This window comes from Hippocampus comes, unplaced genomic scaffold, assembly GCF_001891065.2.
Source record: "Hippocampus comes isolate QL1 unplaced genomic scaffold, H_comes_QL1_v1.1 scaffold746, whole genome shotgun sequence".
NCBI classification, from domain to species: Eukaryota; Metazoa; Chordata; class Actinopteri; order Syngnathiformes; family Syngnathidae; genus Hippocampus; species Hippocampus comes.
This window is the reverse complement of record NW_017805636.1, coordinates 40,649-66,768: the sequence shown is the minus strand read 5'-3', so window position 1 is coordinate 66,768 and position 26,120 is coordinate 40,649. Positions and strand designations below refer to the sequence as shown.

General features: G+C 42.4%; 1 protein-coding gene across 4 annotated transcripts in view; it reads left to right on the top strand.

Annotated features, from left to right (window-relative positions):
* setd5 (SET domain containing 5) overlaps positions 1-26,120 on the top strand; it is a 48,182-nt gene that overhangs the window by 4,774 nt on the left and 17,288 nt on the right. The window contains exons 3-20 of one of the 4 annotated variants that reach the window (XM_019881698.1): positions 2,574-2,806; positions 3,907-3,965; positions 4,061-4,248; positions 4,332-4,370; positions 4,452-4,736; positions 5,289-5,437; positions 5,856-5,973; positions 6,094-6,203; positions 6,409-6,649; positions 6,880-6,960; positions 7,080-7,226; positions 7,305-7,667; positions 12,535-12,795; positions 12,941-13,058; positions 13,183-13,409; positions 14,263-14,319; positions 14,454-14,939; positions 15,198-15,290. In XM_019881698.1, coding sequence (XP_019737257.1) covers positions 2,574-2,806; positions 3,907-3,965; positions 4,061-4,248; positions 4,332-4,370; positions 4,452-4,736; positions 5,289-5,437; positions 5,856-5,973; positions 6,094-6,203; positions 6,409-6,649; positions 6,880-6,960; positions 7,080-7,226; positions 7,305-7,667; positions 12,535-12,795; positions 12,941-13,058; positions 13,183-13,409; positions 14,263-14,319; positions 14,454-14,939; positions 15,198-15,290 — 3,255 coding nt within the window. Of the gene's footprint in view, positions 1-2,543; positions 2,807-3,906; positions 3,966-4,060; positions 4,249-4,331; positions 4,371-4,451; positions 4,737-5,288; positions 5,438-5,855; positions 5,974-6,093; positions 6,204-6,408; positions 6,650-6,879; positions 6,961-7,079; positions 7,227-7,304; positions 7,668-12,534; positions 12,796-12,940; positions 13,059-13,182; positions 13,410-14,262; positions 14,320-14,453; positions 14,940-15,197; positions 15,291-26,120 lie in introns of all 4 variants that reach the window. The other 3 variants (XM_019881697.1, XM_019881696.1, XM_019881699.1) reach the window with 3 other exon arrangements.

Sequence of the window (26,120 nt, the reverse complement as noted above, 5' to 3'; positions counted from 1 at the left end):
AAAGTAAATTAGAAGAAACACACTCACACACCACACCACAAACACACATACAGGCGCAGTGAAATCGCGTTGAAAAAATAATTAAATCAACCATGATTTTAAACTATGTATTATCAATATTCATTATTCCAAACATGAGAAAGCATTCAGCAAACATAACTGGAATCGAGCAAAAGGACTCCAAATCCCAACGGCCATTAATACCTTCAACTTCACAATAATAATAAAAAAATCATTAAATCAACCATGATTTTAAACTATGTATTATCAATATTCATTATTCCAAACATGAGAAAGCATTCAGCAAACATAACTGGAATCGAGCAAAAGGACTCCAAATCCCAACGGCCAAACCCGGAAGTGAAGTGCCGGCATTATTGACTCCAGCTGTAACGCAAATTACTTGGTTCAAACAAACATTCTAGTGCCACCGCACAAACGTGACGACTGTGCAAAAATAACTACATAAAAGACACCACTGTTACAGAAAGACTTTACACGCTATTTAATCTGCCGATCCCGAACGGAACAAACCGTGATTGAAACTAACTGTGATGCCGCTCTTTATTCGTTGCGCTAACTGTCACCTGTCAGTGGCAGACCCGCCCCTTTTAAAGCGCCAGCTTAATCCATCAATATGGGTTTCCCTGAATGGAATTTATTCGATTCCTTCGTGATTTTTGCGGTCCTCGGACCCACTTTATACCTATGCACAAAGGATTTGAGGCTCTAATCCCTCATTGTGTCCGAGGACCGGCAACCCGAGGCCAAGGCCAAGGCCAAGGACTTGACTCCCAAGGCCAAGGCCAAGGACCAAGGACCGACCTTCGGTCCTCGAGCCGGTCCTCGAGGCTAAGGACCGGCTCGAGGAACACATCACTGATGATTTAACAGCAGTGATCTTGGTGGCATCTCTGCCTATCATTGAAGCTTTTAACTCCTCATCCAATCGGGCGTGGGGTTTCATTGAACAGTTCTCCTTTTAGATGGAGCATCTTTGTCTAAGTTGACAAAAAGAGTATTAAAAATAGAAGAGGTAAACTCTGGTTTAGATTCTCAGTCAACATTGTCCCAAATGAGGTGTGTTGGAGGAGGGAAACATCTAAAACATGCACGTTGGTTGATACCCCGCTCTATAATTTTAATCTTTAATAAATTTAGGCCTCAGTATTTATTTTGTCATCGAAAAAAACTATGAATAAATGGAAGTGATTGGTGAAATAGAAGTCAATGACAGTAGTAGTAGTAGTAGCCATGTTGGATTGGTGAAACAAGTCATGTGATCATCAGTCTTGCTGACACACCAGAATAGATCACGCAAGAATTATAAGTAGCAGTAGATAAAAAAATAAAAGTAACAAGAGAAATGTAGCTTGATGAATCTGAGTTAGCCAAGTATTTCTTTACCAAAATACTCAAGTAAAGAGTAGGTTGACTTAAAATTATCCTCACAATTATGATTCATTCAACAAGATACTTAATTGCAATGGACTAACTGTGTAGCTTGCTGCCTCACATTTCTGTTGAGGGTTCCGAGGTCTCTGGTTTGAATGAGTAGCAAGCGTGTTAAATTTGGTGTGATCACTCTCATACTGGTCACTGCAAGTTCAATGTAGCATTTAACGGCAAAAAATTCTCTGAGTATCGGAAAAAGAATCGCTCTCCATAAAGATGGACGAGGCAATCTTTTTGTTGCCTACACCCTGAAATTGAGTTCCAGCACAAACAATGGCTACAGCGGTTTAACAAGACAGGTATCACTCAGAACCGGCCCTGAAAAAAAAAAGTACTGCATTGTAAACTGTATATTTTACAACACATGTAAAGAAATAAACTTTTAGTTGTTTTATTTTTTGCGCAGGGGTGGGGGGTTGGTTAATAACCGCAAAGCCAAACACATACGCTTAAATTGAGGCATTTGTAAGTCAAGGGACTGTGCGTTACAATGTAAAAAAAGTGTCATAAAAAAAAAAAAACAATTGTTAAAGTACATCCAAAAATGTGATGGGTGGTCCCTTTTGTGAGATACTTCATGTGTTTTCAATTTTGAATGCGTTTTTAAAAGATAGTTTTTTGGGGGAAAAAACCCAGTTGTCTTCACAAACCAAGGGGTGCGATGAAAACAAGCTCCAAAGCTTGGTACGACACTATTTTGCATAGCTTTACTTAGCATGTGCTTTGTTTCACAGTTTACCGGACATTTATCAATCCCTGCTACTGCATTTGTCCTTTATCTCCTGAATCATGGGGCAGAGTTAACACCCGCAAACCAAGTGTTATTTCCTGTGATAAATGTCAAAAATGTCTCACAAAAAAACATTTTTCGCTGCAGAGGATTTCTTAAAGTCAATGTCATGCAAAACCACCCTGATGTGTGAAGAAACGAATACTATGTCTAGTCAACGTAGACCTTCTGTAACCCCAATCTATTTCTGATATTAACAGCTGTACTGTTTCACATAACTTTATTTTTTTGCCCTCATTTTCATTCATCTCCATTTTCCGTTTCCCTTTTTTTTTGCCTGAACACCCGTTGTTTGAAGAAGCAACAGTCTTCCGTTGTGTGTTGTCAGGATCACAACTATGGTGCACCCCCTCCTCCCACCCCACCCGCTTCCCCCCTCGCTCAAACCATCATTCGTCGAATGGATCTCAATGGCGTGGTACGCAGTTCCCGCTATTTCCAAACTACAGAGGACAACTCAGCAGACAGTGATAGCTCCTCAGAGGAGGATGGGGCTATAGCCAACTGGTGTCACTGCACCCTGATGCCAGACGGCTTGCTTATCAAATGTGACAACTGCAGGTGAGACATGGAGAAGGTGCCCTGTTCTGTATGGGAGCATGTTTTGTCAGCAAGCTGCCTTCTCACAGTTTGACCAATAAAATTTGAAAAAACAATGGGAACTGAAGGTTCGTAATGATTCCACTGTTGGCAAAAGCCTCACCATATACACCCCCCTCCAAAAGTTCGGCGATGGATGAATATGAGACAAGTAATGATTATATCTGCTTTTATTTCATGGTACTGCATCTGATACACCAACTTAGAAGCACCATTTGTTTCAACTCGCAAAGCTTTTCTTTCCCCTCGGTTCCCTAATTAACCGATGGGAAAATGAAGATCAAAAACATTGGCAATGGCCTGAAGAAAAAGCACTGGTGTACTTGGTATAAAAGACGTAAGGTAACGAAAATAACAGTGATTGACGAAAACAACTGTCATAATGTACACAAGAATGTGAGTGAAGGTGTCATTTCTATTCATAGAAAACTCCATGAACAAATGTACAAAGGCTACACTAAGGGATGCAAACCATTCATTCGAAAAGGATTCAGAAAGGCCGAGTGGAATATGCCGAAAAATAACAAGACAAGCCTAAACAATTCTGGAACCTTGACCAAGGGTTTGAACCTAAAGTGACCTGGCGATCCTTCAGCATGCTTCAAAGTCATGACCCAGAACACATTGCCAAAACAACAAAAACGATCATCAAGGTCAAGAAGTGGAAGGCTTTAAATTAGCAGTCAGTCTCTCCAGACTTTAACCAGATGGTGTGCATTTTCCCTGCTGAAGAGGAGACTGAAGGAAGTAACCCACAAAGCACACAACTGAAAATTAAATATGAAGCCTTTTGACTTTCATCTATTTTAACTACATCTTCTCTTACACTTTTTCTCAGCTAAAAATTGGGTGCATCACGCACATGCTATAGTTGTGGATGAGTTCCAGATGTAAATATATTCAATCCCAGCAAAGGGCCAAAAGGAAATGGCCTTGCTGTTCCAATATGTTTGCAGGGGGCTGTACACTTAATGTTTGTGTTTTTTTGACTGATTTCCCTTGTATCCAAACGAGCAATAATATCTATTCGTAATGTTGTTTTGGCTATTCTCTTGTTTCAGAGGACTTAACGGGAGGAAAGGAACAGATGGCCAGCACAGGAAAAATGAAAATGTCTCAGGTATTTGACTTTTTTTCCCTTCACCACTTTCAGTTCAGTTTTTGTATCTGTTCAGATCATTCCAGCCAAACAACGTACTTGTGCTTTCTTGGTAGCTGGAGAGAGCAGTGCTACAGAGAGTGGTGATGAAGAAGTGTCACCTTCCACCATCTCTTACACTGCCACCCAGCATACACCTACCAGCATCAAACTTACTGTCAACAGAGTTAAAAGAAGTAAATCGAAAAAGAGGAAAAAGAGTACGGAAAAAGCCAGTGGAACACCAAAGGGCAAGAAAGTCAAAGTATGCAAAAATATTTCACGGTACTATTTGCCACATCTCTGAAAAAAGTACATAATTTTAATTGAAGTTATGCATTCTCTCAGGCTTTTAGAGAGGGTTCACGGAAGTCGATGAGGATGAAGGTATGACTGGCGTACAGTATAAATGAAGTGGGGTTTGTATTTGTGCCACTTTGAGTTTCAAGCATCTTTTCTTTTGTCAAGAACTTGACAACAGAGGCCAGTGTGCTGGACGAGAACACAACAGAGGGATGGGAGAGTAGAATCCGCCAGTGGACAGAACAATATGAGGAGGCTTTGGCCAACCAGTATAGCTCTGACATCCAGACTTTGCTCCAGCTTCACCACACTGCCAGAACTACTGTTGGAAACACAGAAAGTGGACGTACGAGTCTTCCATCCACTTCACCGACATCCGTTGACGCCATGGACACTATCAACCGCACCGAGCTGGCCTGTAACAACACTGTGCTCGGCTCGCAGATGCAGGTTGGCCCAATAATTATATTCATTTACAATATTTAACATTGTCGTGGACCGCCGCTCTACATGGGGGATAGGGACTGGGCTGGTCCGCAAATTGTGAAAATATCCGTATGATTGACGCCCATTCTAAAAGGACCGGAATATACAGTGGTAGCTCAACTTATGAACTTAATTAGTTCTGTGATCCTGTTTGTAACTCAAAGTGTTCATAAACCAAGGTCAATTTTCACATTGAAATGAGTGGGAATGCAATTAATTTCTTCCACCCCCTAAATTGTTGAACATTGGAAGCTGGAGTTAAGAAAGTTCTTTTTGTGTACAGTTTGGGTTAAGTTCCAAATTTTCGGAGAAATATTACCTCTATTTACAGACTATTTTCAATACAGTATAGGAATGTTCATAGCTTGGACAAGCGGATGGATCTATGTTGTCATTCTAATTGCACTGTGTAACCATCAGCACTACTGTAATTGCGAACATTTCACAGATTGAACTGCAACATATACACTAGCGTGTATCATGGGTCACTTGAAACTTTTTTTTTTATGTTTGTAGCTGCAGTTAGGACGTGTAACGCGTGTGCAGAAACACAGGAAGATCCTTCGTGCCGCCAAGAACCTTGATCCTGACATCCTCATTATTGAGTATAGAGGGAAGGTCATGCTCAAGCAACAGTTTGAAGTCAACGGGCATTTCTTTAAAAAGTAAGTATGACTTTTCGTGACTTCCAAAACCAATTTCATATCTGTCCTTGTCAGACCACGGCAGAGTTTTCCACTTTGCGTCCATCCATCTCAGAAGAGCTTTGGCCCAGTGAAGCCATGGCGGTCTCTGGGTTTTCTTGATATCAGGCTTTCACTTTGATTGTTGAGCGTTTGTAGATGAGGCTAGTATTATAAAATAACCACATTTGACATTGTAAAAAGTACATTTTATTCACTGCTAAGATTTTCTTTTGACAAAAATGGACTGAATTTGACTGAACTGCTCATTGACAGGGAAGTTATTTAAGTTCAATTATTTTTAGTGGAAGTGTTTTCAACAGAATAACTAGTAATATGCACCATCAAGAACAACGCTGTAATGACACAGGTGGTGAAGTACAATTTCTATGTCTTTTAGGCCCTACCCTTTTGTACTCTTTTACTCCAAATTTAATGATGTTGAGATGTGTGTGGATGCAAGGACCTTTGGAAATGACGCACGCTTTATTAGAAGGTCCTGCACACCCAACGCTGAGGTGAGTTACGAATGGTGTTTATTATGACCTCATAGGTTGCCATCTTGTTTCTCCTTCATTTATTTCGAAGTTCTTAGTTTGTCTGTTTTTTGGTGAGTCGTGTATTGACTTCTTTCTCAGGTGCGACATATGATTGCTGAGGGTATGATACATCTGTGTATCTATGCTACTAGTCAAATCACAAAGGACACTGAGGTCACTATTGGATTTGATTATGAGTTCAACAGCTGGTCAGTACTGCTTCTCACGATTCAGTATACTTCACTCACCCTCGCTGAATTGATCACAATTTTGTTCTTTGACATTTCCTAACTCAAACAACACATTTCTTGGTTGGATGGATGCTAGCTAGCCTTTTCACTGGGTTACTTGCTGCCTTTTATTGGCACGTTCTCCAGTCAATACAAGTCTTCTGTTCTCATATCAATCCATCAGTAATTACAAGGTGGACTGCGCTTGCCATAAGGGGAACCAGAATTGTCCTGTGCAGAAACACAACATGAGCCCCAGGGAGAGCTTGCCGAGTACCCCCACAGTACCACCGCCCTCTCCTTTGATTGGTGCTGAGACCCGGCAGAGAAAGGCCCGCAGAAGAGAGCTCGAGGTTTGTCCAGAGAGCAATCAGGCTATCCAGCACCAAGAGGCCAAAGAGCTGCAAGGAAGCAGTGATGCAGAGGTATGTGGCTGATAGTGATGTTTTTCCCCCCAATGCATGTGATTATCATGAAGGTTAAACAGCAACGTGGTTTAGTTGCCCCACAAGCATTACACACCACCAAATAGTAACCTGTCACAGCTGCATATCCTGCCCCAAAACACACTGGTGCTTTGTGATTGGTCCACACCACCTTGCTTTTGTTACCCTATAAGGTTAATTCCTGATGTGCTATATGTCTGTGATTTTAGGGAGCGCTGGATGAAGTGAAGATAGAAGAGGCTGAGGAAGGAGAGGTGGATGAAAACGAAATTGTCATCCCCAATAAAAAAGTATGATATTAATTTGTCTCCATTTAAAAGTTATTCATTTTGATTATTGTTCATGCTGGGGTTTTTTTCATTAAAATCATACTGCACTCATTTTGTTCAACTCTTGTCTCCGAATTTAGACATTGAACAGTCTGGAAAAGAGGCGGCGAAAGACGGTAGCAGATGTAAAGGAGGATGGTGTAGAAACAGAAGAGGGGACAAGAGCCACCCCCATCCCCCTTAACACAGGGATAGGCATTAGCACACGACGTACTACCTATGTCACGGTCAGTATTGGTCTTAAAAAGATCTTAGATTTTCCCTTGTCCAGACCCCAGATTTAATTCCATTTCTATTTTCTATAGGAAGCACCGTCTATTGAAGAAAAGTCCTCATTACCAAATCTGCCTCCCCCGGCTCCCCCTCCTAAACCCGCTCGCTCTTCTAAACCTCGTCCCAAGAGCCGAATGTCTCGCTATCGCTCCAGCTCATCCCAACGTGCCAGGCGGCAGCGTCAAGCACTCGCCCAGCAGGCTGCTGCTGCTACAGCAGCAGCTCCTTTAGTTGAGCAGAGTGCTGGTCTTGATGAGGAGGTTTCTCATGGCCCATATGCTTCTGAGCTGGGCCAAGGGGAGAGTGGGCTGGCCACTGGTCAGCTCTTGGATGGAGATGGCCAGGGTCTGAACTGCATCAACAGAGGCAACTTGCGTTACCCCAAAACCAAAAAGGTTAGAGAAGATTCGATTTTTAAGTTGTTCAAATAATTCTTTGTGAAGCAACAGCATAACGTATGATTTGCCCTGTTGCATGTGTTCAGACAGACTGCTTTTCAAAATGAATGCGATATTTTCATACAAAAATGCACAGCTCAAGGTTAAAGCTGAGATTGGTAGGTATAGTTTCCTGCTACAATTTTTTCAACTCACATTGATCATACGTGTGAAAGATCTAATTTTATCCCACGCGGATACTATAGATTTATACAGTAGTTTTATGTCCGCCATCCTAGAGGTTATTTTGTGCAGTAAGTACACGGCATACTTTCATTTGGATCCTGGTCAGAATTTGCCTGTTCATAGCAATACATGAAGAGCTAAACATGGACCAGCATTTTGACAATGTTAAGAATTAATTGTTCCCATTTTGATGTCATTTAAAGAACAGTTTGATTTGAAATTCAGAAAACAATAATGATGATAATGTAGTGGTTAGTTGGAGCTGCCGGCACGGTTACAAAAAAACTTCTCACCTCATTTAGTAGAACTGTTGTGCATTAAACGGTTCAGTTTCTAAATTTCTTAACCCATTTATCGGTGAGAGTCAACTTATTAAAAACAATACTCAGAAGAATGTTGTGCAGTTCAACATCCCTACTGAAACTGCACCCCAAAAAATATTTTGTGGTGACTGTGATTTTGTTTTGTAGAACATTGTGATACATTAGTATATGTATGTGATCAGACAGTTGTGGCCAATCAGTGAATATGAAAGGAGAAAAACAAATGTAGTCTTTCAACTTTTGTGAAACTGTATGCCTAGTTATATTTGGCGTCAAGCATCGGTTGCCTTTGCTCAACCGTTATTGAGCAAAGGCTCCTATTTTACATTTGAAAAAGGCCAGCGGGGGAGACAAAATCTCTCCAGTGTGTCCTGAGTCATCCCCGGGCCCTGCTCCCAGTGGGTCTTGAACACCTTACGAGGGAGGCGTCTAGGAGGCACCCTAACCAGATGCCCGACCCACCTCATTTGTCTCCTCTTGATGCAGAGCCACTCCCAGATGACTGAGCTTCTCACCATTTTGCTAAGGGGAAATCCAGACACTTTCTGGACTCATTCCAGCCTCATGTGTCTGTGATCTTGTTCTTTCGGTCAGGGCCCACAGCGTGTAACCATAGGTGAGGGTTGGGAATGTAGATCAAACAGTATGTTGAGACCATTTTTCTTCAGCTCAGCTCCTTCCTTCTTCACCAAGAGAGTCTGTTGCAGCATCCACATCAGTGCAGACCTTCCACCAATCCACCTATCGATCTCATGGCAAAGGTTGTTGAACTCCTCCACTCGGGGTACGATCTCATCCTCGACCTAGAGAGGGCACTCCACCCTTTTCAAACTAAGGATATTAGCCTCAGATTTGTAGGTGCCGATTCTAATCCCAACCACTTCACACTTGGCAATGATCTGCTCCGGCTTGATGAAACCAAAACAGAACCACAACAACCACATGAGGCAGAATGAGAGATGAAATACTGAGATCCTCAAAACGGACTCACTGAATGCCTCGGCTGCTCATAGAAATGAAGTCCATAAATGTTATGAATGGAATATGTGGCAGAGCAGCCATAGCAGGCTCAAACCACGACTATTAAGATATCCTTTATTTGTCCCACACTGGGGAAATTTACAGTCTACAGCAGCAAGATTGTGAGTAGAAAGAAGAAAGAAGAAAAACAAAGTGTTTGCATTCACAAAATAAATGTACACCATTCAATTAAGTGCAATATAAATATAGATAAGGTGGCTGTGCTATTTACAGTTGTTTTTCACATCATTTTATTTTTTATTCAGCAGCCTGACAGCAGTCGGTAGGAACGAGCAGCGATATCTCTCCTTCTTGCAGCGTGGGTGTAACAGTCTCTACCTAGTGCTGTCAGGGCGGGCTGGAAGGGGTGGGAGGGACTGTCCATCATAGCTTTTAGCTGTTGCCCACCTCCAGAGTGTCTAGGGAGTAGCCCAGGACAGAACTGGCCCTCCCCACCAGTCACTCCAGTCTCTTTCTGTCCCGGGCCGAGATGCTGCCTGACCAGCAGACAATGCCATAATGGATGGCCAAGGCCACCACCGAGTTATAGAAAGTCTTAAGGAGTGACCCCTGAACCCCAAAAGACATCAGTTTCCTGTGTAGGAAGAGTCGGCTCTGTCCTTTCCTAATCAGGGTGTCCGTGTTAGTTGACCAGTCCAGTTTATTGTTGAGAAGAACACCTAGGTACTTGTACCTAAGTACCTAGGTACTATGAAAGAGTATGACCTACTCTCAAGAATGTAAACCAAAGGCTGAAACCAGTCATACAGAAATTGAACAGCCCATGTTAGGGGATCCCATACTCACAGAGCATCCCAGACCCAAGAGAATTTAGAAATTCCAGGCAGATGTCATCCACCCATGGGGGCAGAGGAACTCTTAACCACCTCAACCCCAAACTAGAGGATTCCATCTCAGGATCCCCAGACTTTGCTTCTTCACAGGAAGGCCCAAATCGAGGTTAGCAACAAACACCCACATATCACTTTACATATGTTGATGGTGCATTTTTTCCCCATCCTAAAACGCCAGATGATGGACCAGAATTTCCTCAAAGCTGTCTCGTTGTTCTCCATTGCTTAACCGGACCCCAGCCCCAGCCCCTCCTTTTTGTCTCAGTGACCACCAGAGGTGCATTTTGATTGGCCTCCCGTACCCATCAGCTGCTAACACAACAACAAATAGTCATCAGTTAACAGCCGCCTTCTCTTCAATGTCCAAGACATGCAATTCCAATGGGACTTGCACAGACTTGATCATCGAACTGAGGCTGAGGGTGTCCTGGTATCACATTCACGTATGGACACCATATTTGAACATGGTATTCATGTTGGAGAATCCATGAAGAGCAGAAAGTTCAAAAACAAAGCACATCCTGAATTTCCACTCGGGAGTGGGGGGTTCCTTCCAATCATGTCCTTCCAGGTCTCACCGTCATTACACATGTGAGCGTTGAAGTCCTCCAGCAGAATGGACTCCCTACGGGGGTGCCAGAAGACACCCTCCCCCCCTCAAAGATGACAAAAAAGGGTGGGACTTTGATCTGCTGGTTGCTGCATAAGTACAAGCAACAAACAGTCAGGACTCGTAGCCCCACCCAAGTCAGAGGGAGGCTACTCTCGCCTATTGGTGTTAACCCTGAGGTACAGACATTCAGGGGTGCGCTAATAAGTATGCTTGCACCTGCTGAGGGCCTCTTATCAGGGCCACCCCAGAATGGAAAATAGCCCAACCCCTCTCAAGATCACCAAGTCCAAGTGTGTCAAGGCGAGCCCAACCTTATCAAGTATGAACGAATCAGACACGAGCTCAGGTTCGTTCCCTGCCAGAGAGGTGTCTCATTTCCCGAGAGCTGGCTTCCGTAGCTGGGGAGCAAACCGTCAAGGTCCTCGCCCTCTGGTACTCTCCAACCTACAAACAGAGATGAAAGTCCTCCGGATTTTCCCGGTATTTCGGGTTTTTCAAATTTTTATGAAAATTTCTCCGGACAATTGAGGAAAATAAAATTAATCCGGATATTAGTTGACAACATTGGACGAAGACGCGTTTGAGTTCGTTGTATTGCTTTCACGAGCGTAGCCATATTGAGGCACTAACACTAGTAACAGTAAAAAGATTTTTGTTGGTGTAATAACGACAGAAGACATGATGGCGTTTGACTAATGGTTTAGTAGAACGAATGCCAACTCGCAACAACAGTAGCAAGCGTCATTTTGCCACTTTGGGTTATACCATCTCAACTAGAATTTGGGGCATAGTCCCCAAACAATTTTCGTCTCTTTATAAACACACTTGCTAAACCCCAGTGGAACGAATAAAAGACGCCGTGGACAAGACAGTTGTCGTAAAAAAATATATTTGGCCAAAAAGGGAAAAACACAGATTGGCAGAAAATCGTGTCCGTCCGACTTCGAGTGTCGTCTCGGCTAACTTAGCTTAGCTGTTGTCGTCTGTTGAGTGGAGTCGCCACAACAGTAATACCCTCGCCTCGCATTCTCATGGCCTCGTCATATCTTGGAGATTTCGAAATTTCAGCTCGAATGGAAGCCATAAAGGGTACACGTGTTCACACAAAAGGAAGATTAATCATTGAATGTCGAGTATTTGAATAGCGTTTTGTGTAAACTAATTCATGCTTGATCGGCCGCGTGCGTGCGCGTGTGTGTATACACACACACACACACACACACATTTTTTTATTTATTTTTTTTCCCCGGAATTTTCAGAAAAGTCCACTTTCATCTCTGTACAAAGTACAATGAACCTGACTCCCTTGGCACCACCAATAGCTGGGGATTCCATGGAAAGGTGGGAGCTTCGGGCCCGGCTGTGCCCCTTGGGCGCAGATCACCGGCCACCTTTTGGCCTGGCTCCAGGGGGCCCCGGTGTCCCGCCCCCCAGTGAAGGGAAACTTCCAAAGATATTGTTCTCTCTTTGTCTGGTCCCTCACTTTAGTCATAATTGGCCTGGTGTCCCTACCAGGAACCTAAGGCCTCCAGCAAATTAGCTCTTATGATCACTGGAACACACAAGCTTAAGTGGGAGACAATGTAAGTGAAATTGGATCATTTTTCACAATATCCCTGATGATCTTTCATGGCACATTTTTTTTTGCCATGGTACCCTGGTTGGGAATCACTGTTCTGCGTGTGTTTTGTGTATTCCTGGTACTAAATGACAGAGGTTGATAATCCATGAATACCTCCCTGCCACTCCTAAATCATATCGAAGTACACTTATATCGTATGGGGTATAGTCATTCATACTTAATCATTAATATGCGTCTCTTGTTTCAGTACCTGGTGACCGAGTGGTTGAATGAAAAAATTCCTGGAGGGGAGAAGATCCAACAAGAACTGCCTGTTGAGCGGCCACTGCGGATAACCACCGATCCAACGGTGCTGGCCACCACCCTCAACATGTTGCCAGGCCTCTCGCACTCATCTGTTATCTGCACCACACCCCGACACTATGTTCGCTTCGGCTCCCCTTTTAATCCCGAGAGACGCCGGCCCCGTCCACTTCAGATGGACGGCACTTATGGCTGCTTTAAAAAGGTGAATGATTTATTGTACACAGGCTGAGGGGTATTCATTATTGAAACAGGTTGTAAAAGCCTTAATGCACACACAATGAATATACAATGGATATTTACGATATCAGCATCACTCTAATGACAATGCTTCCTGCATCTTACTGTAGAGATGGATAAAGCAGGTGGAGGATGAGAGCTGTTCGGCCATTGTGGCGGATGGCACGGAGTCCACCTCCTCCCAACAAAGCACCAGCAGTAGATCCACCCCCAATCCATTGTCCAGTGGTATACAATTAACATTCCTCAATTTTGAATTCCTCACACAATATGACAATTGTTTATTTTCGAATGATTTGTGCGAGACTGGATTGTCTACTCACAATTTTACCTGTCCTGTTTTTTTCAATAGAATTGAATGCACCTTTCAAGAAGCGCCATGCCAAGTATATGACAGAGACATTGCCGACCGCCTCTGACCACCTCCTTCGTCCACTGTCACCCATCACGCCACCTCTTCCTGAGGACCCGCTGCTTCCACTTCTTCACAATCCCTGTAGCTCTTTATCGAATGGACTTGCATATTCACCAATGCCCTCGCTGCCAGTCAGCCGTTGCAACACACCACTACAATTTGAAGTAAGAGTACACACATCAGCATAAGCCCCCCTACCCATGTTCCCACTAAGCTTAGAATGTGAGCAATTACGCACTGCTCTAACCTTTTCAGCCCACAGCAAATGTGCAGCGTATTCAAAAAAAAGTTCGACATGAGTGGGATTTACATTTTGTGTTTTCATATTCTCCTTATTTAAAGAAATTGAAGTTTATTTGGTACATGTAGTTCACGAAGTGGTAAGGAAATATAAGATATCCTTTATTTGTCCCACATTGGGGAAATTTACAGTCTACAGAGATATGCCACCAAAAAAAAAAAAAAAAAATACAAGGCCAACACCCGTGTTGGGTAATCATTGTGTGACGGAACAGCTCCATCAATAATGGCTGGGCAACACAAGTCGACGGTGATGCTGATGCACACCATGCACACACATTACATTTCTTTCTTCCTTACATTTCATATCTTCTAAAAATGGTTAGAAAGCAGATCAGCAGCCGGGACGTTTAGCACAGCGGTTAGTGCTCAACGCTCCTAAGTCGGCATCCTGGGTTTGATCCATGAGTTGAATGATCACCGCAAGTGTAAAACCGCCACTAGTTACACATCTGCCGCCAACAATGGAATGAAATCCAAATAAATGTTGTCAAACAAATATTTACATGACACGAGGTTTCTGTCACGTTGAGCAGTGAGCACATAGAGAGATGCAAAGACGTAATGAACATTTGGTTCGATTGACATAACTAAATTATCGAAGACCTTACTCTGCTGTACTTCGCATTGTACGGGACGGCTAGTTTATATCAGATTAATATTTGGGTTGTGTGTTTGACACTGGCAAGTTTCTAACACCCCCATGTGTGTTTCTAGAATATATCATCCCCCGAGGCATCGCCTGTTCACCGACCAGAGTCCATTTCTCCTGAGGTATTTCCATTTGTCCGAATCTCATTTTTTAAATTAGTGTATAAAACAACACAATTTTACTAGTTTTTTTTACTGTATGTTTTCAACGCTATTTTTTCCCCCTCTTCTTGCCTGTCCTACTCCTTCACCATCAGCCATATCTTCAGCCAGACTTCGACATCCCTCGGACCCAGTTCCCAGATCTTTCCCTATCCTCAAGCTTAGAGAGCCCCATGGCTGTAGCCTCAGATGACTTTCCCATTCCTGGAGCCTCTTTAGGCAGTGATTGCCAAGACACTTCATCTGTTGGGATCAGTTCCTTAAAGCCAGTGTCAAGTTCAACCTCAGATCGAACCCTCCAAACTAGGGAACAGGCCTTCAGGACAGAGTTCAACCTCATATACACTTGCTCACCACTCAATGCAAACCTGGGAAATACTGTGGCCACTGACCGACGCGTCTCTCTATCGGAAGGAGGTTTCTCCCCTGCGGAGTCTTTACATAATTCTTTGAGTGGCCAGGGGCTGTTTGGGGACGTAGGGCCCGACTGTATGTCGCTATACAGTGATCTTCATTATGGTGGCGGCTACCCAGAAAGTAGCACATCTCCTCACACCAACAACCCACCACAAAAAAAGAAGGCAAGTACACAACATTCTTCTGGTTGATGCATTTTGCTTCAGTTTTTAAGGCAAATAGCATTTTTTAAGGTGGTTGAACCCATAAACAATAGGCTTTAGAAAAATGATTTGTGCATCTATATAAAACTATGAAAGACACTGTAGCTTTTTCCCTTCCTCCCAGTCACGTGACCCTTCTTCTCCTTCAATATCTCCTTATCCCTCGCTGCTCTTTGATACTTTTTGCCAAGTCTTTCTTCCACTTTTCTTCCAAGGCAGAGGGCCAACCAGCATACCATTAGTCTGCTGACAGGGAAGCCAGATTACCAGGCTATAGCTGTAAGAAGTGAATACAAGACAATACAAAATATGGTGAATATTCTCCCTACAACTACATCTGTAGAATTGTGCATGTAATTTTTATATATTTTTTTTTATCCATCTGCATAAAGCACCCACCCATGTCCAAACAACATGACCTTTGTCAAAACATTGAAGTTTTGACTCTAGAGCCATTTATTTTAGTTCAGACAAAAGATGACTCAATCATTTTCAGAGCTCTCGGAGCACCATTTTCCCACTGATAAGATTTGATAAGGTCACACGTCAGATCAGGACATTTCCTTGGCAGCAGTATGGCGGATCCGGTCATCTTTCATCAGCCAGTCATCTTCCGACTTAAAGGGATTATTGTCCATTGCCAACGCTGGTATTACAGAAGAGGTCCAACTTCCCACCAGTTACGATGTTATTTTCTTGTGACACAAACAGCGGCACAAGATGTAGTCCAATCAAAGATAAAATAACAACGACTTTGTGTCTGTACCCATTTACTATATTGTGCCCAAACATCCAATGTAGCTTCAGTCAAATTGTAAAACATGGGGCAGGCACAAGGGAGTGTCAGCATTTCAAGGGGCAACAGATCCAGAGCCCAAAAAAACGGATTCCCACGGATCCTTAAAAAGTCTGAAAAGGCATTAAAACCATAAACCTAAAAACAAGGCCTTAATTGCCAGTAAAATGGCTAATATGACCTTTACAAAAATGTTAGTCGAAAATAACTAGGACTCTTCTGATTGTCAATAGTCTCAAATCTCAAAATAAATTAGCATTCCTTAAAAAAAGTATTTACTGGTAACAATTAGGACAGCAGAACCAACAAACCAGTGAAGTGGTTTTAGGCGGGATTCTTAAGAGCATGCACCTCACGTAAAGACTGCAGCAACTTCGGACATCATGGACATTCAGAACAGTGAACAGTTGGTCTGAAATGTAATTTCAAATGGCATTAAAATTATTTTATTTAATTTAAGTTGTAGGAACTCTGCAAATGTTTTTCTGTGTTGTACTTGTTACAACTTTGAAAAAACTTTGCTCAGTGAGGATGGCACACTCATCGATGAGAATTCTTGTATAGATTTGAGTTTTCCGCTAAGCAAGTGCAAAGGTGTAGCATTATAATTTTGGAATTTTTAACTGGAGTTAGTTTTTCAACTTGTTTTGAGTTTCGTTTTTTTTTTTTTAATGTTTTCAATGCGACTTTGTATGTTTTTTAGTTTTAGTATTAATTGTTTCTTTTAAAAGTGTTTTACTTGTGTGCAACGTGGAAAAAAAAAACACCATGGTAAGTATTGTGTCGTAAAAATTCAACCAAAATATTATTTTAACACCTTTTGCAAATATAGGTTACAGTTTTACAGTCCATGAACTTCTAATTACAATAAATGCCATTCATATTACCGCTTCTAAAATTAGATGCATGCAACCAAATCAAATGAAAGACCTCCCTTTTTTTAATCAGGGTGATTTACAGTATATTCTGGCCAAGTTGCCAACTTATAAAGTGGATTTGTGGCTTGAATTCCTGTTAAAATGTATTAAACCTGGTTGTACATTTAAAAAGTATATATATTTTTTTATATACTCTATATATTTGTTTCATATACGAAACCAAAAAGGAAAGCATTTTTTACTGTGTGTTGTGTTTCAGGCTGAATTTAATGACAAAAGTTGGGCATTCAAGCCAAGACCACGTGCAAACTTGTCTCCTAAGAGTGCCATCATCTGGTGGCTCTTACTTCCAGATGACTGTTTGATTTTCTCTTCTTCGGGCTAATAGCCGTGCACGCACGTCGAAATAAATACTTATTTAAAATCCACCCCAAAAGCCTCGTGTAATAATTTAATTGTCAAAGATGAAAACAAAGACTTTTTGGCAATGATTTAGATTGACTTATTTTCAGGGATGAGATTTTTCCGCGTTTTGGCGGAATTCCGCTTTTTTTCCAGTCAAAATGGACCTACCGTATTTTCACGACCATTCGGCGCACCGTATTGTTGGGCGCAGTCTCACTACCGGGTGCTATTTTGGTATTTTACACATAGACATAACGCACTGTATTATTGGGCGCAGTTTTACAGTGGTAAAACATACGCCAGCTTAAACATACGGCATGCGTGCACGCACGCTAAAAACACGTTAGCTTGAAGCATACGGTAGCATGCTAAGACATACGGATACACGCTAAAAACACGTTTTTAAAAAGGAAACGGAAGCAAAACTGAGTTCGGTTGCATTTTATTTAGCCAGCTTACAATGTACTCACGTGTTTTTTATTAGTATTGTATTAACTTCATGGAATTACGTCAGCTAACTGTAGTCAAGGGAGAAAAGGGAGAATAGCTGTCAATTAGTATTAATATGTAGTGTCTACTTCTTACTAGCATTATATGATTTCGGATTTAGCTTATCATAGACAGAAGGAATAGAAAGTATGGCCGTCACTCGTAAAAAGCAGGAAAAAGGACGTATGGTTGTCTAACACTCGTAAAAAGCAAGAAATACAAATGCTGATCAACGACACTTGTTAAGCCGACTACATGCCTAAGCAAGAAATAAAAATGCTGACCAACGACACTAGTTAACCGACTACATACCGAAGAATATGTGTAGCAGGAAAAGGGCTATGGCTGCCTCGCGTAGATAGCAGAAAAACAAGTATATAGTTGTCAAACAGAGAAATATATGGACCAGAAAACAGGAAGTAAAACGCAGGATCAGCAACACCTGCTAGCCAACTACATGCCAAAGAATGTGTCGGGAAAGAACTGAATGTATGATGATACTTGCTAAATCCATTTGCTATGGTCTCCATCAGATCGATAAATGCATGTCCCATTGTGTTAATAATGACATGCCCCTTTATGTTTTCAAAGGACACGTGGTAATACTTGAAGCCCACATGCATTCACACGAGGGCCCGGCAGGGGCAAACCCACATGCATTCACACAAGGGCCCAGCAGGGGCCCCCATTATATTTTAAAAAATAGAAGCTATTGTGACACCATTATAATTCAAAACCAAGATATGAAGTAATTTATAGATACCATTAAAAACTAGCCAACGAAGAAAGCCACAGCCAATCAGAATCACACAACGCATTATGACACTGTTAGAGTTGATTACGATCAAGAGACGGCCCAATGAAATTGGAGGGGTGGGCCCCTCATACCGTTATAAAAACTGTGTTTAACCTCGAAAGAATTCAGAGTTTTCCGATGTGCATATCTGTACCTCTCCGAGTTTTTGATTGAATAAAGCTCGTTTGTGACCAGCCTGCACCTCGGCCTCCGGACTAAGTTTGTACTTGGTTTTTGAACGATCTCGGCATCAAGCTCAAAGAAACTTCTGGTGTGTCCCCCGGTCTGCGGTTCAACAAAGGAAAGTCAGTTTTTTCCTCCTTTTTGTGTCGGCCCCCCCTGTTTTTTTTTGATCGAGAGGATGGAAAGCTTTACAGAGTCACGCAACCTCGGTGAAACACCGAAAACAGACATTTCTACTTAAAAGTAACTACTCGATCTCAAGCGCTTTTGGACAGCCTGGAGCATGTGTAAAAACAAGAGGAGTTGGCTAAAAAGAGAGTGGAAAAAGACGGAGAGGACCAATATACGCTTTTAGCGCTTGCTAAAAAGCTTAAAATGAAGAGAAAATAAAGTGTTCTGCCTCATGAAACTGTATATTGTTGTATATACTGTAAATAGACATCCACTTTATATAATAAAATACATTCATAGCCCATATATAGTAAACAGTGTGGGACTTCACTATCACTGTATGAGGTAAGAATCAACAGCTTTTTATCACATTTACACACTTTATGAATACAAGTAATATAAATCTTATAAATATGGCAGGGAATGTTTCCTTTTTTAGTTTTGATTTTGAGCAGCAAATTTGAAGTTACATATTGGTGCTCACTGGGAATGCATAAGCAAAATTGCACAAATTTTCACTTGAAATAGTGAACAATCTTGGGATTTTTTTCTGTTAAAGTTTCAAATAGTGTGTAAATTGAATACACTTCATCTTCAGCATGTTTAGTGCCACTTTTGTAAGTGGCCACGCCCCCACCCAGGCCACGCCCCCGTCCCGGCCACGCCCCTTCCGTTTTTTTCATCACTAGCCACTCTCATCCCTGTATTTTGTAAACATAGAGTTTTTGTTTTTTTCCAGAGCGTTTTTGTTTTTGTTTTGATTTTTTTTTTTTTTTTCAATTTGAGTTTTAGTTTCCGGTATTTCGTTCGTTTTTAATGAACTAAAATGACCTTGGTTAAGGGTTCCTATCTGTAAGTTGAATGTCAAGTATGTGATCAGCGCATTTTCATGCTGTATTAGTGCATGCCGTCTTATAAATTAAACAGTAGTACAGTACAGTAAACAGTCGTCATGCCCCCATTTTCAGCGCACTGTTACATGCACTTGTAGTGACTGTTTGGCTCGCCGTATTTGCACAGTCGTAGAAACAGAATTCCATTCTCCTGTACTGCAAAGCAGAGTTTTTGCGGCCCTTCGGTAGAACTGCAGTATCATTTGGGATTACTGTATCTGAAAGTATATTGATGATTTATTTTTTGGAAAAGGATACTTGGGAAATGATACCGTGGTTTTACAAAGTCAAAAGTTTCAATAACTGTTCATACTATATCAATGGTAGCGAGTTCTTCCCTTCTTTTTTTAAGGGGACTGATAAGCAGCGCATAATAGGCTGCTTGCAGAGTTGAGTGAACAAGAACCATCTTTGAAGTTAAAGGCAGAGAATGACGGGGTTTTTTCCCCCTGCTCCTTGGCTAGTAACTATGCATGGAGGAGGAGGAGGGAGGTTAGAAGAAAGAGAGTTACACGCATGCTTTTGCATTCCTCTTTAAAAAAAAAAAAAAAAGTGCATTTGTGGGTCCCAGCATGTCCTCAAGGACAATGTGAGTAGCCCCAGGGTCTGTTCTAAAATAGCTCAGCAGTGATGTGACACTGTGACTTGCTAAGAATTAAAGCACAAGAAGGATGTCATTTGTTTTATTTTCACTTAACATGGTATGTATTTCTTAATTTATCAAATATTCTATATTTTGTTAAGAAATAAATTAGATTGTTTTAAATGGGGGAAAAATAGTTTTTATTTACCCGATTACTTAAAAAAAAAAAAAGACATTTTAGAGCTATAATTTTAACAGTGGTGGGCATGTCAATCCGTTAGCCAGCATTCTGTCCGAGGGGTCGAGAACATACCAAACCAATACTCTACGTATTGGTATTGACATTCTCCCATACTGTTTTTATTTCACCAGTCACCATGCTGGGTATCTTTGGTGTTTTTACTTTATTTTTTCTTTATTTGGCTGCGTGTCTGCTGGTGCCGCGCCTGCAATGTGACGTAGAAAGAAGGTTCTCGACGCCGATTGGCTGTTGCTGACGAGGGACAAACTGGGCCCACGTGGGTCATCCTGAAACGCAGACGGAATGCTGACTAAAGGGGATTGACTTGCCCCGACTGAAATTTAATACTGAGATACCACAATATTTTTTCCCACAATCTAATATCTGCACAAGCCTATCCTCAAGCGTATTAAGTCAAGTCTGATTCAACCACAGTTCGGGATGTTGTACCACTTTTTTTCAGACTCATACCTGAAAATAACAGATCCTTTGGATTTACTTAATTCAAACATGTATGTGCACTACATGCACATGATTAAAATGTTGTACACCTACATGATGTAATTTTCACGTGCCCCCCCCACCCCAAATTAAACAAATATGTTGTAATTTAACACATTTTAATCATGTGCAGACAAAAATCAAGTACTTTTTTTTTTTTTTTTTTTTAACAAAGTACTGTTATGCATGCTCAAATCTTGAGTACTCACCGATACCGATGCAAAGTAACCGATAGTCGTACTTTTGACACATTAAATTTATTTTAAAATAATGCCGGATAATTTTAAAAGAACTTTCATTTATTCCTGACAAAGAGCAGAGCAGTCACTCTACAATAGAGAATTTAAAAAAATAAGAACTACATAAAGGATTCATATGTAATAAATTAACAAAAGTGCTCAATAAAACTTACAAATACATAAGTTTTACTCTTTGTTTAAAATAAATTAATGCAGGTCTAACTATTAACTGTTAATCATGACACCTTTGAAGTTGGAAAATGGGGCTGGGTGATATGACTGAAAATGTTATTTTATATCGGCTGGAGGTGTCAATCGATCAATTAATTGTCAACTAATCAATTATAATGTTCATTGATAACTGTTTTAACAATTGAGGAATCTGCTTGGATCCTCTGATTTCAGCCAGTAATTATTCTCTGGCTTCTGGAGTTCTTAATGAAAGCAGACTGATTGTCTTTTCTATGTAATAGAGAAGTTGTATCTGCTTTTACTTTGGAAAACACCAACCGAACCACAAACTGAATCAATTTCAGAAAGGTTGGTGAGTATAACGTACAGCCTTCAGTGATATTGCTCAGGTTTTATCACAAAATAATCCCGCATAAACAAAAGTAATTTGTAAATAAACAGTAATTGTGGAAAAGAATTTTGCAATACACTTTAATTCAATGAAATTAGATCCAATTAATCGATGGAATCGTTAGAATACACTAATTGATAGTGACAGCCCAAATATTAGCCAATATTGGTCAATATAGATTTATTTTTCTCTATTTGAAATCAGAAAAAATTCAAATGGATTAAAGACAACATCTAATAAAATACAACCATCCAGAGGAGAAATATCATTTATATTACACAAATATACAATACAATACATCCTGATTTATATCGCGCTTTCATAACAGCTGCAGCTGTAACAAAGCACTTAACATACAGCATATATAGTATACACAAGTAGGTGGGCTACACCTGAACTGGCTGCCAGCCAATTGCAGGGCACACATAGACGAACAACCATTTGCTCTCACAATCACACCGAGGGGCAATTTAGAGCAGGGGTGCCCAACCTTTTGTGACCAAAGAGCTACGTTTCAAAGCAACCAACCTTGCGCGATCGACCCGTTGCCACATGTGAACGCATACACACACATGCACACAAGCACACATCCCATGTCATGATGAGTAATAGCCATAGCGGCCCCTAACGTGAACGAAACAGAGAAATAAAGTAGATACAGTAACCCCAGTGATAAACGAGGGATTCATTTATCACTGAGGTTACGCTCCTGTGTTAAGTGAAATCCGTGAAGTAGTCATCTTTGTTTTTTTTTTTTTTTTTTTACAATAACTACGTATACAATACAATGCTATGTTGAATGAAACCAAAGATTTTTTTTTCAGGCCCAAGCATTAAAAAAACAAAAATATAAACCTTTTCTTGCAACCCACTGACAGTTTTTAGAAATACTGTGCAGAACATTTCTTTGCAATTGTGAGTTTTGTCATGGAGAAAATGTGGCAAGCTGGACAGCGATGAGGAACGGAGAGTGTTGACCTTAGTCAACAGTCCCTGAGCCAATCAAGATACAGAACACAAAGCACTGCTTAGAAAAAAATCTGTGAAATTGCGAAGCCCTGAAAGATGAACCGTATCATAGCAAGGGGTTACTGTACAAGAGTTTCTGAGTTTGTGAAAAGAAAATCACTGCCTATCTTCGTAGAGACCTGACATGGAGGCATGGGACGCACTTTTGCAACCTGCATGAGCATCACTATCATAGCTCACGGGGACCGTTTTCAAACGCTTCTCCTGGTTCTCCAGATTCCCATTCTTTGCCAGTACCATTGGTGAATTGCAGCTAAACCAAACTTTGAATGAGAATAATAATATAAAGGTATATCGCAACAGCTGTGATCACAAGCTGCAATTGCAGACTGTTGACCCCTAACAACGTCCGTTTATGCAGGTCATGTGCCACCATAGATTAAAGGTTACCTTTTTTATTTTATTTTTTAAATAGTTTTTGGGTGAAAATGAAACTGATAGGATGCTTAGGTTGCAGTGTACACTAACTCAAAAGTAGTATATCATGTGAATAACACGCACACAGACACACAAATCACAGAAACTGAGTTAGCAAATACATTTTGGTAGTAGCAGGCTAATATTGCATTCGAAGAATTAATCTAAACCTTATTAACATACATATACTTACCGAAATTACATCTTGAGAGGATCGACATGGACAAAGTTCATTTTTAAAAAATGTCATTCTGACAGCCACAAGAGGGCGCCTTGGTATTGTCAAGTCCAGTCAGCTTTATTGTCAAATATGCTCTATGTGCAACATACAGCACAGATGAAATTTCTTTCCTCTCAGCCTCAATGCAACCATAGGAGAGAGAGGAGCCGCTGCGGGGACTCGCACCGGCATCAACAGAACCCATCGATCCATTTTCTACCGCTTATCTGGGTTAGGGTTGTGGTGCAGCAGCTTTAGCAGGGAAGCCCAGACTTCCCTCTCCCCAGCCATTTCTTCCAGCTCTTCCCGAGGTATCCCGAGGCGTTCCCAGGCCAGCTGGGTGACATAGTCTCTCCAGCGTGTCCTGGGTCTCCTGCCAGTGGGACATGCCCGGAACACCTCACCAGGGAGGCGTCCAGGAGGCATCCTAATCAGATGCCCGAGCCACCTCATCTGGCTCCTCTCGATGGGGAGGAGAAGTGGCTCGACTGTGAGCCCCTCCCGGATGACTGAGCTTCTCACCTTATCTCTAAGGGAGAGCCTGGACACCCTGCAGAGATAACTCATAACCAAAACGGACACCCTCAACGCTTTGGCTGCGCAGAGAAATTATGTCCATAAAGATTAAGAACAGAATCGGCGACAAAGGGCAGCCTTGGCGGAGTCCAACCCTAGCTGGAAACGATTCTGACTTACTGCCAGCAATGCGAACCAAACTCTGACAATGGTGGTGTAGGGACGGAACAGCCCGTATCAGGGGGTTCGGTACCCCATACCCCCGAAGCACCCCCCGCAGAACTCCCTGAGGGACACGGTCGAACGCCTTCTCCAAGTCCACAAAGCACATGGAGACTGGTTGGGCGAGTTCCCATGTACCCTCGAGGACCCTGCGAAGGGTGTTAAGCTGGTCCACTGTTCCACGGCTAGGACGAAAACCACACTGCTCCTCCTCAATCTGAGGCTTGACTTCCCGACGGACCCTCCTCGTCAGCACCCCTGAATGGACCTTACCAGGGTTAGTGTTAGGAGGAGGAGTGTGATCCCTTTGTCTGCCAATCCAGAGGCACTCTCCCTGATGACCATACAATGTAGCAGAAGTGTGTCAACCAGGACAGCCCCACAACATCCAGAGCCTTGAGGAACTCTGGGCGGATCTCATTCACCCCTGGGTCTTGACACCGAGGAGCTTTTTAACCACATTGATGACTTCAACCACAGAGATAGGAGAGCCCACCTCAGAGTCCTCACACTCTGCTTCCTGCAAGGAAGGCGTGTTGGTGGAGTTGAGGAGGACTTCGAAGTACTCTGCCCACCGATTCACATGGGAAAAGCTCTGGAGGTGAGAGTTTAAGCTCCTTCTGACAGGAGATTCTGCCAGACGCTTCCAACAAACCCTCACAATACGTTTGGGTCTGCCAGGTCAGACCGGCATCTTCCCCCACCATCGGAGCCTACTCATCACCAGGTGGTGATCAGTTGACAGCTCCGCCCCTCTCTTCACCCGAGTGTCCAAAACATGCGGCCGCAAATCCGATGATACGACCACAAAGTCAATCATCTTAACTGCGGCCAAGGGTGTCCTGGTGCCAAGTGCACATATGGACACCCTTATGTTTGAACAAGGTGTTCGTTATGGACAATCTGTGCCGAGCACAGAAGTCCAATAACAAAACACCACTTCAGTTCTGATCAGGGGGGGCCTGTTTCTTCCAATCACGCCCTTAGAAGTCTCACTGTCCTTAGCAAGTGAGCATTGAAGTCCCCCAGCAGAACAAGGGAGTCCCCAGCAGGAGTACTTTCCAGCATACCCTCCAAGGACTCCAAAAACGGTGGGTACGATGAGCTGCTTTTTGGGTGCATATGTACAAACAACAGTCAGGACCCGTCCCCCTACTCGAAGGCGGATGGAGGCAACCCTCTCACCTACCAGTGTGAACCCCAATGTACAGGCACTGAGGCGGGGTCAATGAGTATGCCCACACCTGCTCTACAACTCTCACCGTGGGCAACTCCAGAGTGGAAGAGAGTCCAACCCCTCTCGATAGAACTGGTACCAGAACCCAGGCTGTGTGTGGAGGCAATTCCGACTATATCCAGTCGGAACTTCTCTACCTCGCACACCAGCTCGGGCTCCTTCCCTGCAAGAGAGGTGACATGCCAAGTCCCAAGAGCTAGCTTCTGCAGCTGAGGATCGGACCGCCAGGGTCCCCGCCTTTGGCTGCTGCCCAGCTCACATTGCACCCGACCCCTTTGGCCCCTCCCATGAGTGGTGAGCCCATGAGAAGGGGGACCCACGTTGCCTCTTCGGGCTGAGCCCGGCCAGGCCCCATGGGTGTAGGCCCGGCCACCAGGCGCTCGCCAACGAGCCCCACCTCCAGATCACCAGAACACTTAACATGAAATAACAAAATAATACAACACAACACATAAGACACAGACAGTCATGCAATCCTAACCACTTTTTCTGCATACACTTGGTTGTTGTTGTTTGAAGCAGTTCTAGATGAAAGAGGAGCAAATCAAAGTGTCCTTTCACCAGTGGATCAGAGACGTCATGCTGAAAATTTGCACACATCTGCTACAAGTTCAGTTTGAAAGCAAACAAGAACCTGTAGCATAACATTGAAGAAAAAAAGACATTTGTTCACTTCTCCTGTCCCATGTAAATCCCCTTCAATTCCAAGCGCCGTTCCACATACGCATCTGCGCTCTGCGCTG